This window comes from Tremella mesenterica, assembly GCF_000271645.1.
Source record: "Tremella mesenterica DSM 1558 unplaced genomic scaffold TREMEscaffold_1, whole genome shotgun sequence".
Taxonomy (NCBI): Eukaryota; Fungi; Basidiomycota; class Tremellomycetes; order Tremellales; family Tremellaceae; genus Tremella; species Tremella mesenterica.
The window spans coordinates 5,628,213-5,644,679 of record NW_006711225.1 but is presented as its reverse complement, the minus strand read 5'-3'; the positions used below and the strand labels follow the sequence as shown (position 1 = coordinate 5,644,679).

The 16,467-nt window shown below is 50.7% G+C and overlaps 4 protein-coding genes across 4 annotated transcripts; 2 read left to right on the top strand and 2 right to left on the bottom strand.

The window, feature by feature from the left end:
• Window positions 1–1,484: 1,484 nt before the first annotated feature.
• Window positions 1,485–3,677, top strand: TREMEDRAFT_26074 (uncharacterized protein; the record flags this gene model as incomplete). Its single annotated transcript, XM_007000648.1, has 3 exons — window positions 1,485–2,251; window positions 2,850–2,862; window positions 2,889–3,677. 3 exons carry the CDS (start codon window positions 1,485–1,487, stop codon window positions 3,675–3,677), a joined length of 1,569 nt encoding a protein of 522 aa, XP_007000710.1.
• Window positions 3,678–3,717: 40 nt separating this feature from the next.
• TREMEDRAFT_59775 (uncharacterized protein) lies at window positions 3,718–6,036 on the bottom strand (the record flags this gene model as incomplete). The annotated part of the gene is made up of 3 exons (XM_007001751.1): window positions 3,718–4,990; window positions 5,041–5,911; window positions 5,964–6,036. The coding sequence occupies 3 exons, from the start codon at window positions 6,034–6,036 to the stop codon at window positions 3,718–3,720; spliced, it is 2,217 nt and encodes a 738-aa protein (XP_007001813.1).
• Window positions 6,037–10,268: 4,232 nt separating this feature from the next.
• Window positions 10,269–12,219, bottom strand: TREMEDRAFT_59773 (uncharacterized protein; the record flags this gene model as incomplete). Its single annotated transcript, XM_007001750.1, has 4 exons — window positions 10,269–11,614; window positions 11,658–11,677; window positions 11,701–12,037; window positions 12,084–12,219. The coding sequence occupies 4 exons, from the start codon at window positions 12,217–12,219 to the stop codon at window positions 10,269–10,271; spliced, it is 1,839 nt and encodes a 612-aa protein (XP_007001812.1).
• Window positions 12,220–12,549: 330 nt separating this feature from the next.
• Window positions 12,550–14,577, top strand: TREMEDRAFT_25081 (uncharacterized protein; the record flags this gene model as incomplete). The annotated part of the gene is made up of 10 exons (XM_007000517.1): window positions 12,550–12,728; window positions 12,769–12,835; window positions 12,885–13,076; window positions 13,121–13,199; window positions 13,238–13,379; window positions 13,428–13,506; window positions 13,550–13,634; window positions 13,697–13,906; window positions 13,955–14,081; window positions 14,166–14,577. 10 exons carry the CDS (start codon window positions 12,550–12,552, stop codon window positions 14,575–14,577), a joined length of 1,572 nt encoding a protein of 523 aa, XP_007000579.1.
• Between the last annotated feature and the right edge of the window lie 1,890 nt (window positions 14,578–16,467).

Genomic DNA, 16,467 nt, shown 5'->3' with positions numbered 1-16,467 from the left:
GGACGTACTACATGGTTACGCAGGGAGTATGATCTGGAATTTGAGCTTAAGGAGGGGGCGAACCTGAAGGTTGCTCCACTCTACTCACTCGGAGAAGATCAGAGAAGTGCGCTGAGAGACATCCTAGATCGCGAAATATCGGCCGGAAGAATCCGACCCAGTAATTCGCCCTACGGATCACCGATGTTCTTGGTACCGAAGAAAGCAAAGGGTCAATGGCGAATGGTCATTGACTACCGAAAGTTAAACGAGGCAACGATACCCGATGCCTATCCACTGCCTTCTGATCGGTCAGATAACCGAAGAGCTAGGAAAAGCGAGGTACTTCAGCAAGTTAGATCTGATTGGAGCTTATCAACTCCTACGGGTAAAGGAAGGACACGAGCACCTGACGGCATTCAGGACTCAGTACGGTATGTTCGAGTCTCTTGTTGTTCGAGATGGTCTGCGAAATGCTCCTGCTGTATTCCCAGCATTTTCTGAATGAAAGCTTCAGAGAACTGTTGGGGAAGGGAGTGGTTGTCTACATAGATGATATACTCATCTATGGTCAGACGTTGGAAGAATTGAGAGGAACTACGGCGAAGGTGTTCGAAGTTCTTCGAAGGTCGAATCTGTTCGTCAAGGCTAGTAAGTGCGAGTTTGAAAAGGGTTCGGTAGTCTTCTTGGGTTTCGTGGTCTCACGGGAGGGAGTTTCTAGTAATCCAGAGTACATCAACGCTGTTGTATCTTTTCCCCGTCCCAAGAACCTAAGAGAGAGCAGAGGATTTATGGGAGTCGTTAGTTATTATCGGCGCTTCGTCCCCAACTTCTCCAGGATTGCTAAACCGATCAATGATCTCACAAGAAAAGATGTACCGTTTGTCTGGGGTATGGAGCAGGAAAGAGCTTTTAAAGAGTTGAAGGATAGAATGTGTAGGGCCCCGGTATTGGCTCACTTTGATCCTTCGTTGAAGACATTACTACAGACAGATGCGTCGTTCTTCGGGTGGGGCTTCATAATATCGCAGGTAAACGAGTTAGGACAAGAACATCCGGTAGCGATCGAGTCAGGAGCGTTTCAAGCGGCGCAGTTAAACTATACGGTAGGCGAGAAGGAACTACTAGCTATCGTTGAGGCTTTTAGAAGAAGGAGGCACTTACTATTACAGGTAGAGACTACAGTTCTCACGGACCACTTGAACTTGACATACTGGATGGAACCGAAGCAGTTAAGCCCGAGGCAGGGCAGGTGGGTCGAAGAGCTTTCTAACTTTAGGTTTAAAATGGTGTATCGACCTGGGAAACAAGCTACACTGCCGGATGGACTATCGAGAAGAGCAGACTACCACTCTGGAAAAGGAAGTACTATGGTGCAGGAGAGCAATCTTATTCAAGGGTTGCCGAAGTTCGACGAACTCGACGGCACTAGCTCTGGGTTACAACACCTACTTCGTGCTTTGCAAGGGACAAAGGAAGTAAGAGAGAATGACCTTATTGATCCCATGGATCTGATTGTTGGGGTACAGGAAGATGGAGAAGTGGAGGAGGTTAGAAAAGAGCTATTAGGAGTCATTTGCGCTGAGTGTTCCCATCCAACGTGTCACGATGACGTACAGGAACCAGGATCAATCACCGAACTACGCCGTAGTTCGCGATCCCCTCTAATACTTCGGGGAGGATGGAACTCAAGGGGTTTCCTCACGTTTGACGATCGCACTTATGTGCCGAACTACGCCGAGGCTCGGCTAAAGATCATGAAGATGCGACACGATTCGGCCCTAGCTGGTCACCCAGGCTCAGCGAAGACCCTCGAGCTTGTCCTGAGGGATTACGTTTGGGTTGGAGTAAGGAAGGATGTCGAAGATTATATCGCTGGCTGTGCGGTATGTCAGAGAGCAAAGACTAACAGACAGAAACCCCATGGAGAGCTCAAACCATTGCAAGTGGCTATTAAACCCTGGTCAAGCATCTCGATGGATTTCATCGAAGAGCTTCCGAATTCCCATGGATATAATTCCATCCTGGTAGTGGTGGACCGATTGACCAAATGGGGCATTTTTATCCCAACCACGACGAAATTAACCGCAGCTGGACTATCTGAGCTGATAATGGACTATGTGGTGGCCCAGCATGGGTTACCAGAGAGTATAGTATCGGACAGAGGATCGAAGTTTACCTCGAAGTTTTGGAAGAACTTGACCGATAGTCTCGGCATAAGACTACATCTTTCTACCGCGTATCATCCACAGACTGATGGACAGACCGAACTGTCACGAACTACGTCGTAACATCCCTGACAACCGCCATCACCGACCCTCCTTTCACCATCACCGACCTTCCTTTTCACCACTACCAACCTCCACTCGAACCACTGAGACCAACTACGGCTAAGTTACGAGAACCAAGAGGGGATTTGTCACGATAACCCCGCCTAGCGGGGAACTACGGCGAAGTTAGGGGAAGGGAACCGAGGGAGAGCAGAACAGGGGAAGGTACGGCGAAGTTGAACGAAGAGGACTGAGCGTGAGGCAGTGCAGGAGTTGAGGGACATTCTACGAGAAGAGAGGAGTAGTATAGATAGTTTACAGATCGCTGAACTTCTTCAGCGATCCTTGATTGTTGTCAGTAGCGAGAGATATATTCAGTAGCTACAACCTTCGAATTAAGGAGAGCTACCACCGAGCAGTTCAGCGTACTACGGCGAAGTTAGCCGCAGTTCATTGACGATCATCTTATCAGTTTACCACTCGACGAATCACTACGGCGAAGTTAGCCGTAGTTCCTCGACGAGTACCCTGTCTTAGTGAGACAACGACGCCCCACTACGACGTAGTTAGCCGAGGTTTGTCGACCGCCGGTCAGTAGAGAAGAAGAAACGACGTCTGTGACACGAACGAACCAACCAGTCCCTCAAATTATACCTTCGAATCTTCACTTCCTACCAGCAGAACGACTGGTCGAAGCTGCTTGCTCGAGCTAGCTTTGCTTACAACAACACCCATCATTCAGCGATAAACAAGACCCCATTCTATGCGAACTACGGGTACCACCCTCGGTGGGCTGAAGAGATTAAGGCCAGTGAGGTCGAGGTACCTGCTGCTACAGTGGTGGTAAAAGACCTAACCGAAATACATAAAGAATGTATTGAGGGAATTGAGAGAGCTAACGAGAAGTACGCCGAAGGATACAATAGGAAACACCGGACTACGCCGAACTTCGTGGAAGGTGACCTAGTAATGCTGTCGTTAGAGAACATCAAGACTAAAAGACCAATGAAGAAGTTAGATGTGAAGCAAGGTGGGCCGTACAAGGTAGTACGGCAGGTAGGTTCTCATGCTTGTAAATTGGAATTACCAGGAACGATGGCAGGTATCCATGATGTATTCCATGTTTCATTGCTTCGTCCCTATCATCCTCCAGTATTCCCTGGTCAGCAAGCTGAACCACCTGGCCCAGTAGAAGTAGATAACGTAGGAGAATCGTGGGAAGTAAAGGACATTGTGGACTCTAGAGTAAATAAAAGATCAGGAAAGTTAGAGTACTTAGTAGAGTGGTTAGGTTACGAAGGAACAGACGATTCGGTATCATGGGAACCAGTAGAGAACGTCGACGGAGCTGATGACATATTGGCGAAGTTCCACGAACTTCACCCTACTAAGCCGAAGGAAGGGCGACTGCGGAGGGCTAGGAGGTAGAACGTACTGCATACAACATAGGATTACAGCTATGTACCGCTCACTTGCCCTTACCCTTACCCTTTCCTTTTCCTTTCTCCTTCGCGCTACTCGGCCCCGCGAGATTGGTGTGGAGAGTACCGATGGCCGAAGGTAGATCGAGACTGTCAGGGGGGAAAACAGTCGAGAGGGAAGCATTCCATGCCCGGTTCATAGCCCCAAAGAAATCACCAAAGTCCTGGACATCCCGAGCAGCTTGCATGCTCGGAGTCCTCCACAGGGAACGTATGGTCCTAAGACACTCGGAAGGAAGACTAAGGAGATCGAGAGCAGTCTGAGCAGAAGCAGGGACTCGAGAACTACTCCGGGGGCCTAACCAGCCGATGGACAGTGGTGGCTCGTATGCCATAGGAGTAACGAGGAAGGGGGTGTCGTAAAGTCTTCGGCGAACATCGGCTATCTCAGTAAGGCTTCGGCGAGAGACGTCCGCTAACCTCGTCCTTGCTTCCTCGTTCAGATTCCCACCGTTGACTACATCTACTAACGCCGCAGTAAGGTTATTCAAGGCGTTGGCTTGACGAGTGGAGAAGTCGAGCAAGAGAGATGTATCACGCCGAGCGACGTCAAGCTGAGTGGTGAGGCCGAGAACGAGAGAACGATACGTAGCAAATTCTTTCTCGTCCTCCGTGATACGAGGGTCCAGGGAGATACGAGGGTGGACGAAGGACAACCGAGGAACAGAGGGCCCAGCACGCTGAGTAGCTTCATCTTCCACATCACCAGCTTCAAAGACGACCTCTTTCTCCTTCCTTTTCCCTTTTGATTTCTTTAAAGAAGACTTCGGGGTCTTCTTGGCAGCGGGGGACTCGGTGACAGGGGCGGCCGCTGGGGTGGCCGGAGGAGCAGAAGGACGGCGACTTCGGGTGCTGTGGGCCGGAGGAGAAGCCACCACAGGAGAGGACGGACGAGGGGCCGAGGGCCGAGAGGTCGAAGGACGACGGGAGGACGAAGGAGGAGCAGCCGGGAGACGCGACGGGCCGGCCACAGGAACAAAAGGCGAGGGCGAGGGAGGCGACGAGCGGGAGGACGGCGAAGTTCGGCGAACCGACCGGAGAGACGAAGACGGTACCCTCGAACGGGGGACAGACGCTGGAGTCTGGGGAGGGGGGAGAGGAGAAGCGTCGAAGGGACGGGGCGGGATGTCCCGGGCAGAGGAAACGGGACAGAAGGAGCAGGGGCCAGACGTGCATGAAGCACAACGGAGGGCCTTGTTGTGTGGCCTGACTGCCTTGAGGCAGGGCCAGTTTGGACGATTATACGTGATAATCTCACGTCTACTAATTAGCAGGAGTAACTTCGGCGTAGTACGAATAGGTGGACTCACCGGCAATGATCACACGCTTCGTCAACACCAACCGCGATCCAACGACCAGGCTCGGACTTCATCTTCTCCCACAAGTACTCTTCTTCCCGCAGTGATCTCTTCACCCGTTTGGGCGAAGGCTCCCCTCTGGGAGAAGGGGGGGGAGCAGCGACGGGGGCGGCGGCAGCAGGGCGGGCGGCGGCAGCAGCGGCAGCAACGGGGGCGGCGCCACTAGGCCAGGCGCCGGCAGCAGCAGCGCCAGCGTCGATGACGCTGTGGGGGGGGGAGAACCCCGGAAGAGGAAGAAGAAGAGGAAGAAGAAGAAGAGGAGAGGGAACGGCGTCGTTTCTGGCCCACAATTTGAGCAGGGGGAGGGGCAGGACCGGCTGCGAGTTAGCAATGTCTTGGAGAGCTAAAGAACAGATAAACAAGGCCAAGTTCGGCGAAGGTGTGAGAGGTTGGACGAAGAACTCACGCTCAGGACTATCTACGTTGTTGTCCTCTACACTAATCACCTCCACATCATCATCCGGGTATTCTTCTAACTCGTTTTCACCCTCACTATCGATCCTACCCTCCCCATCATCATCATCCTCACTTTCTTCGGTGTCGGGTCGATCACTCGACTCCGAGCCCCCACTGAGCGAGTCCTGGTCGGAGGAGGACGGAGACTCACCAGGACGAAAGGCGGGCGTCCTACGGCGAGGAGTGGCGGCAGGAGGAGGCCCTCCAGGAGAACCCGTTACGGGGACGGGAGAACCAGACACGGGGGAGGGAGAACCAGCGGAGGGAGAGGCGGAGCGAGGGGGCGAGGCAGCGCCAGACGGCTCCCCCAGAGAGAGAGTGCCGAGGCCGAGGGAGGAGACTTGGCGAGACCTGTCGCCGAAAGAAACTGAACATCAGCCAAGTTCGGCGAGGTAGGGTGAGTATCGATGAAAACTCACGAGCAGATGACACCATACCACCAAAGTTCCTCATGGCGGCGAAAGGGCTGGGTGTAGGAGTAGAAGGGGCCATGACGTTAAGATATTTAAAAGAGAATAAAACTTGAGGCGATGATTCAAGGTAACAAATCTGTTTTCTAGGTAAGAGAGATAGAAAGTTTTGAAAGCAGATGGGAAAAAGAGAGAAGCTCGACGAACTGCTCAGTATTTAGTATAATCAAACCTAACCCCTCGTCGTCAACATGCAGCAAACTTCGCGTTTCATCAACAAAAGGCATCGCAGGGACGATCAAAATTCCCACGCTATAGTGTCTCATCTCAATATAAGCGAGGGTTACTTCGACAAACAACGGTGTTGTTCGGCTGCCATTCAGGAAGCGTGTCTCACCTACAAAAGACACAGGGCTTCTTACGGCAAACCTCGACGAAGTTAGGGGAGTCTCATTGTCGGGTTTTGGAGTGAAAGGAGGCCCAACTACGAAGTGCGGCGCAAAGAGCAGAAGGGTGAAGGATGGTCATGGGGAGGGAGAGAATGGGGGTACTACGCTGCTAAGTTCTCTTGTCACGACAGAGGTGTAATCGCTCACGAGGACGTTCGCGGCTAAAGAAGGGGGCGACTGTCACGAACTACGTCGCGACACCTCGATTACTCCACCAACAATGACCCTCCTTTGGCCATCAAAACCCCATCACGCCTTAACCTCTTTACTCTACACGTAACTCAGGACTTCTGACACCAAGTACGGCGAAGTTAGACGGAGTTAGGCTAAGTAGGGACAATGGGGGCAGAAGTACGGCGAAGTTAGACGGAGTTAGGCTAAGTAGGAACAATGGGAGCAGAAGTACGGCGAAGTTAGACGGAGTTAGGCTAAGTAGGGACAATGGGAGCAGAAGTGCGGCGATGTTAGGCGGAGTTAGTCTAAGTAGGGACAATGGGAGCAGAAGTACGGCGAAGTTAGATGGAGTTAGGCTAAGTAGGGACAATGGGAGCAGAAGTGCGGCGATGTTAGGCGGAGTTAGTCGAAGGAGGAAGAGGATGGCCGAGGGCTCGGGGAAGTTGGACGAAGTGCGTTGAAGTACGTCAAAGCGCGAGAGGGTTGGATGAACGTCTAGGAGGAGTAGATAATATTAGCTGAGAAGATCGCTGAAGTTCTTCAGCGATCCTTGATTGTTGTCAGTAGAGAAAGACAGATAGAGATAGCTATATACAATTCGAGATACATCGCCATCAGTAGAACAAAACCCCAGTTAGAGTAACTACGCCGAAGTACGCCGTAGTTACACTCCTTTTGACGTCTGCGCCCTCTCGGTTGGGTGAGACTTCAACTCAGGAGCATCAAGTTAGCCGAGGTTCGTCGACCGTCGGTCTGCCAGAAGATAGTTGTTCGACGGCCGTGACATCTTTGAGATGCTGCGGAAGGCGAACTTGTACGTGAAAGCTAGTAAGTGCGAGTTCGAAAGAGATTCGGTGGTATTCCTGGGTTTTGTGGTTTCCTCTCGAGGTGTATCGGTTAATCCAGAGTACATTGACGCCATCACATCCTTCCCATGTCCAAAGAATCTACGAGAGTCGAGGGGTTTCATTGGAGTCGTGAGCTATTACAGGCGTTTTGTTCCCAACTTCTCGAAGATTGCTAGACCTATCAATGATTTGACGAGGAAGGAGGTACCGTTTGTGTGGGGAGCAGAACAGGAGTCAGCCTTTAAAGAATTGAAGGCTAGGATGTGTACTGCGCCGGTGTTAGCTCACTTTGACCCCACATTGAAGACCATATTACAGACAGATGCCTCGTTCTTCGGCTGGGGTTTCATAATTTCGCAGATTAATACAGCTGGGCAAGAGCACCCAGTCGCCATCGAGTCAGGCGCGTTCAATACGGCCCAACTAAATTACACGGTAGGAGAAAAGGAGTTCCTCGCCGTAGTTGAGGGTTTCAGAAGAAGAAGACACTTACTACTGCAGGTAGAAACCACGGTCCTTACCGACCATTTAAATCTCACTTACTGGATGGAACCGAAGCAACTCAGCCCACGTCAAGGTAGGTGGGTAGAAGAGTTAGCTAACTTCAGATTTAAAATGGTTTATCGACCAGGGACTCAAGCAAGCCTTCCAGACGGGTTGTCTAGACGGGCGGATTATCACTCGGGAAAAGGAAGTACCATGATACAAGAGAGTAACCTTATTCAAGGTCTGCCGAAGTTCGACGAAGTTGACGCCACCACGTCGGAGTTGCGCCACCTCCTTCGAGCCTTGTGTAACGGTACTGGAAACACGACGACTAGGTCGCAGGTTGGGTCGAACTCGATGGAGGTCTCGTGGAAATCTAGGGGCTCTGGTGCTAATGGATCGTGTCTCCTCTGCAATCGATGTAGCCAAAGAATGATATTGAAGAATCAGCAAAGTTGGTACTTTGCTGATTGTACTATATACTGTCTACAGGTATCCGTGTCCTCCTCTCAGTTCCTACTGCAAGCGTCTATGTACATACTCGGACAGGTGAAAAACCGCTTTTGAGCAAACCCAGTGGGGAAATCTCGAAAAGGGAAAACCCGTCCCTACCTACTGCAGCACTGCCTCCAACTCCCGCTTTCCTCTGTCCTAATCCGTCGAACTCGATAGAGTCCTCTCGATTCGTTGTTACCCCGTAACACCTTGCAAGGGACAAGGGAAATGAAGGAAAAGGATCTTGTTGACCCTATGGATCTGATGCTTGGAGTACAGGAGGACGAAGACGTAGAGGAGGTTAGAGAGGAGTTATTAGGAGTTATCTGCGCTGAGTGTTCTCATCCGACGTGTCACGATGATGTACAGGAACCAGGATCAATCACCGAACTACGCCGTAGTTCGCGATCTCCTCTAATACTTCGTGGGGGGTGGACCCCGAGAGGTTTCCTCACATTCGACGATCGCACTTATGTGCCGAACTACGCCGACGCTCGACTAAAGATCATGAAGATGCGACATGACTCGGCTTTGGCTGGTCACCCAGGTTCGGCGAAGACCCTTGAACTAATCCTAAGGGATTATGTTTGGGTTGGAGTAAGGAAGGATGTAGAAGACTATGTCGCTGGTTGTGCGGTATGTCAGAGAGCTAAGACTAACAGACAGAAGCCTCATGGAGAACTTAAACCCCTACAAGTAGCGACAAAACCTTGGTCAAGTATCTCGATGGATTTCATCGAAGAGCTCCCAAATTCCCATGGATATAACTCTATCTTAGTGGTCGTGGATCGACTGACAAAATGGGCCATGTTTATCCCAACCACGACGAAGTTAACCGCAGCTGGACTATCGGAGCTGATAATGGACTATGTGGTGGCCCAGCATGGGTTACCAGAGAGTATAGTATCAGACAGAGGATCGAAGTTTACTTCGAAGTTTTGGAAGAACTTGACCGATAGTCTCGGGATAAGACTACATCTTTCTACCGCGTATCATCCACAGACTGATGGACAGACCGAACGAACGAACCAGTCCCTGGAATTATACCTTCGAATCTTCACTTCCTACCAGCGGAACGACTGGTCAAAGCTACTTGCTCGAGCTAGCTTTGCTTATAACAACACCCATCATTCCGCGATAAACAAGACCCCATTCTATGCGAACTATGGGTACCACCCTCGATGGGCTGAAGAGATTAAGGCTAGTGAAGTCGAGGTACCTGCTGCTACAATAGCAGTAAAAGACCTAACTGAAATACATAAGGAATGTATTGAGGGGATTGAGAGAGCTAATGAGAAGTACGCCGAAGGATACAATAGGAAACACCGAACTACGCCGAACTTCATGGAAGGTGACCTAGTGATGCTGTCATTAGAAAATATCAAGACTAAGAGACCAATGAAGAAGTTGGACGTTAAGCAAAGTGGGCCGTACAAGGTAGTACGGCAAGTAGGTTCTCATGCTTGTAAACTGGAATTACCAGGAACGATGGCAGGTATCCATGATGTATTCCATGTTTCTTTACTCCGTCCCTATCACCCTCCGGTATTTCCTGGTCAGCAAGCTGAACCACCTGGCCCAGTAGAGGTAGATAACGTAGGAGAATCGTGGGAAGTAAAGGATATTGTGGACTCGAGAGTAAATAAGAGGTCAGGGAAGTTAGAATATCTAGTGGAATGGTTAGGTTACGAAGGCTCGGATGACGCAGTATCATGGGAACCAGTAGAAAATGTGGACGGAGCTAATGACATATTGGCGAAGTTCCACGAACTTCACCCGGATAAGCCGACGAAAGGACGAGTGGTGAGATCACGAACGAGGAAGTAATTCATACAACTGGTACAACATTAGCTAAGTACAACTCACTGCTGCGAACTTCCTCCCTGTTCTTCGTTTCCCGGTGCAGGACCACTCCCAGAACTACTCTCAGTAACCTTCGGTCCCACCGCCCGTCGGAGGGCCCGAGTCTCCTTCCATGCTGTATTAAAGGCGAGAATGTGAGCGGAGTGGAGAGCAGGATCACGAGCGACACTCAGACTAGGTGATTTCCACAACTGACGAAGTGTTCTAAGACAGTCTGCGGGAAGAGTTAGGATATCGAGGAAAGCACCATCCTGAGAACTGAGTCGAGCTGGTTGAGATGGTCTTAACCAGTCCAGTGTAGGGGGGAGCATATACTCAGTGGGGTTCAGGAGGTAAGGAGAGTCGAAGAGATTGCGGTAGAAGTCGCTCATGTCCGTTGTGAGCTCTCGGGAGACTCTAGCTAACTCAGTTCGCCCTAATGGCCCTATGTCGGAGGAGTTCGCAAGAGTTGCCATTGTCCGAGAGAGAGTATTCATCGCAGAGACCAGCTTCACACAATATTCGACGAGCTTCGCCGTATCTCGTCTATTGGCTTGTAATTGCGTGGTTAAGCCAATAATGACGGAACGGAAGGTGGCTAATTGTTTGTCCTCCTCTGGTATCCGAGGATCGAGAGCGATAGTGGGGTGGTCGAGAGAAGGAAGGATTTCCCCGGGTAGCTGAGTACTTTCGTCTTCCACCACAGCCGGTTCGAACTGGACAGCTTTCTTATTCTTGCCTTTCCCTTTCGAAGATTTCGGAGGAGTTTTCACAGGAGGGGCAGGAGTTGAGAGCCCAGAAGCAGGAGGGACAGATGGTTGACGGCTTCGGGTCCCAAGGGCAGGAGGGAGACTTGAATAAGAAGTCCTCTTGAGTTGAGACAGGAGTAGGACGGCTCCTGGTGGGACGAGACGGAACGGCAGAAGGAGTAGCCGGGAGACGAGATGGGCCAGCCACAGGAGTAGAAGGCCGAAGAGCGGCGGAAGAAGCACGACGAGGAGTGTGACGGGACGGACCTGCCGAAGGAGTGGCAGGGAGACGAGACAGTCCGGCCACGGGAGAGTTGGGCGGGCGACGGACGGCGGGTGACGGCGAGGTGGGGCCAGGGGAGGAGAAGTTCGCCGAAGGAGAGCGCGAAGGATATTCCCCGTCTTGGGCTGTGGGGAGACGGCGGCGAACAGCGGCGGACGGAGTGTGGGGGAGACCAAGGGGAGCAGAAGGTCTAGGAGGAATGTCCCGAGCGGTGTTGGGGGGACAGAACGAGCAGGGGCCAGAAGTGCAAGAAGCACAACGGGACCCGCGATTATGAGGTTTGACCGGTCGTAGACACGGCCACTTCGATCTCCCATACGTGATAATTCCACGGCTACTGATCAGCAGACGTATAACCTTCTAGGGAAGGAACCTACCGACATCTGTCACGGTGAAGCTACTCTTCTGCCTCGTGCACACGACTCATCGATACTTGCGACCTCCCATCGCTCCCTTTCATCGATAAACAACTTCCATAGCCTATCCTGTTCTCGCAACGAAGCCTTGCGAGCACTCCCTGGCTCGTGGGAAGGGGAGGGGAACAATTCAGCCTGTCCTGTAGAGAACCGAGGGGTCTCTTTGACCCGTTTCGCCGAAGGAGGGGTAACTTCTTCGTGGGCGGAAGGGGAGCGGCAACGTTTCTCGGCTTTGATTTCAGCCAGAGCATCCATCTTCTCCTGATACGCAACCCGTTTCTTCCCGAAAGAAGTCTGGAGCCGTACGCGGAATTCGGGAGAACCTTCATTATCGCGAACAGCTACATGTCAACACTTACGAACAGGGTATATGACAAGAGGACATACGGCTTAACTTTTCCAACTCTGACACCCACATTTCTCTATCCTCAAACAGCGCTGGATCACCGAGATCAACACTGAGGTTTTCCTCATCTTCATCGACCTCACCCATCTCATCATCCTCATCTGTGTCACGAGACATACTAACCAGCATATGCACGATATAACAGTGCCCAACGGAACAGTGATCTTAACCACTGCGACGAAAAGGCCTATTAATCGGCGGTTAACTCTACCGCCGATCGCTGGTTAAATACCCTTCCCCGACTTTCGCTCGACTTGTCACACACTTTGTGACACCTAACATCCGGAATCTGCTCATGTCAATAAACTGCCACATCCGAGGGTGCCACACTGGTCGAGACATCCTCAAATTCTTCTGCTTCGCATCATCTTTCAGCGACATTAATGACACTTGTGGTATACTATCTTCTACCAACACAACACAGAAAAACAGCTCAACTCTCCAAGTATGGCTCTGCAAGACTTTTCAGACGCATCCGCACTTTCGCTACAAGTGACAGGCCATGATGTGTGGCCGACCGCAGAGGCTAGCTCATCCAAATCTCACAAGCTTCCTAATGGTAACAATCCAAAACTCAGATATATGAAGCCATATTGGTGGCCCTATCAAACATATTGCAAACAGAGGTATGTGTCACTCAAATGTTGGGCTGTTTACTGAATGCAGATGGATCGGCCGCCAGCTACTGGAGGTGGTCAGCACAGAATTCCGAGATCGGTCTGTTGAATACTATGTATGTATCCCACACCAGACCAGCTGTTTGAGTCGGCGCTGATCAGTAGCGACATGCTCTACAGTCCGGTGTGACTCGTGTCAATGGTCAAACAGCCTATCCAGAGCTGGTCCTTCGAAACGGTGACAGGATCGACAATACCACTCACCGTCATGAACCGCCCATCGCCAATCAACCCATTCTCATTCTTTATCAGGACAAGCAGAGAGGGTTTATCGTCATTTCTAAACCTGGCAGTATGGTGAGCGTTTTATTGGACTTGTCTAAACCAGCTTATCAGAGTAGCCTGTGCACGCAGCGGGAAGATACTTCCGGCATACTGTGCTCGAGATATTGCAGAGTGATTTTGGCATCAAGGCTTATTGTGAGTGTCATCCTGTATATGGTAGAGCTAAGTTTCAGCCGTGAACAGATTGGATCGTCTGACAAGTGGCCTGATGATTCTGGCTCTGTCAGGCAAGACCGCTTCTATTCTCTCCAAGGAGTTCGAAGAAGGCAGGGTTAAGAAAGAATATGTGGCTAGGGTCAAGGGAAGATTTCCAGAGTCCGTCTTATATCGCGGAGGAGCATTCGAACATCCACTGATGGACAGAGAGGAGCTTACGGTGGACCAACCTTTGATGACCGTTGACAGACAAATGGGACTGGTCATCGTTACTCCTGATGGCAAAGTGAGTAGAGGGTAAGACGTGAAGGATGGTCGCTGATTCGCAGGAAGCCAAGACTATCTTCACAAGGATGAGCTATGACTCATCTCGAGATCAAAGCGTGGTACATTGCCGACCTATAACCGGCAGAAGTGAGCGTTTTTGCTTCTCAAGCACTCAGGAGGAATAGGATCGGGACGTCGCTGATTGGCAGCACACCAGATTCGCGTACATCTGCAATACCTCGGTCATCCCATCGTCAATGATCCTCTTTACTCCCTGCCCACCATCTGGGGATCGTCATTAGGACGAGGAGGGGTAGAGCTTGTCCCGCAACCTGCAGAGTCTTCTCGTACCGCCGCTCTTGCTGCCAGAGTACAAGCGGCCACTACCTCGACCACTCCCCCGGCGCTGCCCGACGACAGTGATCGAATGAACGGGACAGAAAGGCCTCCCGAAGGCTGGGTCCGAGGTGGTAGATTGGTCGACAGAGAGTACGATGATATTGACGTCGTCAGTCCGATCCGTCTCAGTAAGCAGGCAAGGGATGTCATTGCGAAATTGAGAAGAATGAAGGATGAACAAGAAGATTGGGTGAAGTGAGTGGTTCATGTCAAACCTGACATTTGATGTGCCACATGACAAGAATCTCCAATGTCAGTAGCGGACTAGCTGACGATCAGATGGAAAGAAGTAGTCTTTACCATCAGAAAAGCTCAAGATGCAATGGAGACAACAATCTCACCAAACGGACATCCCAAACCTATCCCCACCCGTTCAAGAGCCCCTCCACCCGAGGCCCTTCCTTCCGACACCCCTTCTCCACTCGGTCCTCCCGCGTATCTCCCTCCTGGCTTTTGTCCAGAGTGTTACGTTCCTCTTCCAGACGATCCTGATCCTGAGACCCTTTTCATCTACCTTCACGCATTGAGATACTCCACGGACTCGCTCGGAACATGGGAGACACCTCTGCCTCGTTGGGCAGGGGAGGACTGGGATGGGGAATGGCGGGGATGGGTTGAAGGGGCCGATCTTCCCGAGGTTTGCGTGTTGCCCTTGGGGGCAGATGCGACACCGGTCAAGAGTTATGCATGACGGCGATCTTCATATGGACGAGCCTGGGATCCTTTCTTGTGCTTTGAGGGAGACTCGTGTGTCATCTCCGCCACTCCTTTCATTCACTTTTTGCAGCTGACTCGTGACTACGATTGTCCTGACTTTTGATGACTTTCTCAGTGCTCATGGTCCAATCTCACCCCTAATCTTTCTTCCCAGTACTCTAGGCTTTGGCGCTTGGAGCGTCTAATCTCGATCCCCTCTCGTTTCAGGATGTTGCCTCGATGGCGTCTACGGTGTGTCTACTTCCTCACTGGCGTCTGTAAGTCGTCTGATTCGCATCCCTCTTTATTCAAACCAGCTGACTCACATTCAAGCTCAAGTTTTGTCCATGACCCCTCCTGCGGCTTCCGCAACGGTGGACTTCACCCTTCCGCCCGGTAGCAAGTTCACCAACACCACATTGTGGCAGGGTGTCCCTAGTGTATATGACGTACGACAAGGTCAGTCTATCTCACATCCTCCAGCCTCGCGTAATCTCGCGTCTTACTCCCTCAACCATTATACAAATAGGACCTAAGAATAGAACTCTGTACTAAATATCAGTTTCCGTACTCGATTGTTGGCTACCCGCCGTCACTCTTTCCGTTTTATTCGCCTCTCCATCCTTCGTTCAATCCTTATATTTCTATACAAACGGAACATCCCTCTACACACTCTCCAACCCTTCTCCTGCCGCTCCAGAAGTTTACGTCAAAGTCTTCAACCCCACCACCCTTTCCCCCGTCTTCGAACTCGTCAGCATAGCCAACGAATCAACCACCGAAGATGTACCTAATGGTGTCTGGTGGCATTCCGCTTTGACTCAAGCAATTCAACTTCTTGGTACTCAAATGTCTATCCCTGGAATCGCCTCGGATGGATCTATCATATCTATGGAAGGTAATTCTGAAATCGCTCTGAGCGTGTATACGGGGAAGAAAACGGTTATGGCTTCAACAAAAGGGATGACTTCTGATGATTTCTTTCAAATGCTCAGTCACGCACCTAACAGTCCAATCGTTTTGGCAACTGTTGATACTCCGACGGTCACTGTACCCCCTGTAGGCAATAATCATGCGTATGCGGTGATGAACACTACGGATTGGGGAGGGGGAAGGAACGTGACGTGTAGGAATCCTTGGGGTAGTTGGGTGAATTTCAGGTTAGAAGATATCATGGTGAATGTTTGGGGAGTGGCTCATTTGAGTGAGTATGAGAGTTTGGAGCCGGGTGGAAGTGGGTGATAAGGGCAAGTAGGTCTTCTCACGGAGTTTGTGGGTCACGGGTCAATCGTGCTGCTATAGGATTTGGAATCTACTATAGTTAAATGTGACTCAATTATTCATGATCACAATCTGCTCAAATCGAACTGGAGTGAAGGGTAACGATGGCTAATGAAGGGTTCCGTCAATGATGAAGCTCTGTTGTCTCTTTACCAAAGTTCGTGCAAATACGCAGGTAGATATAAGGTTGTAAAGAGTGTCATACTTTACTTGAGATAGTAGGTTTATATATACAATTGAAATGTCCTCAAACTATGCCACAGTATTCTAAATGTCCATATGTTACTCATCATCATCGATTGATTCTCATAATATCACCCGTCATGACGAGTGTCTAGGAAGTGCAATTGTTATCTTACTGAATGTCCGTTTGAGTGTAGGTGAAGGAAAGGGGATGAATGTCCATGTTGGCTATCTTGTGATGCTAAGCTTTTATTCGGGATAAGGAAGGTGTAAGAAGTCGGGCGGTGGGATACCCAGGTCAAGGCTCGAATTTGAGCAAACCAGTAAGGTCGTACCAGTCCGCACCGAGGTTCTTACTGCCGTCTGTTACACCAAGGATACTGCTGATCAGCTCAAATGTCCATTTTTCTTCATTATCTTG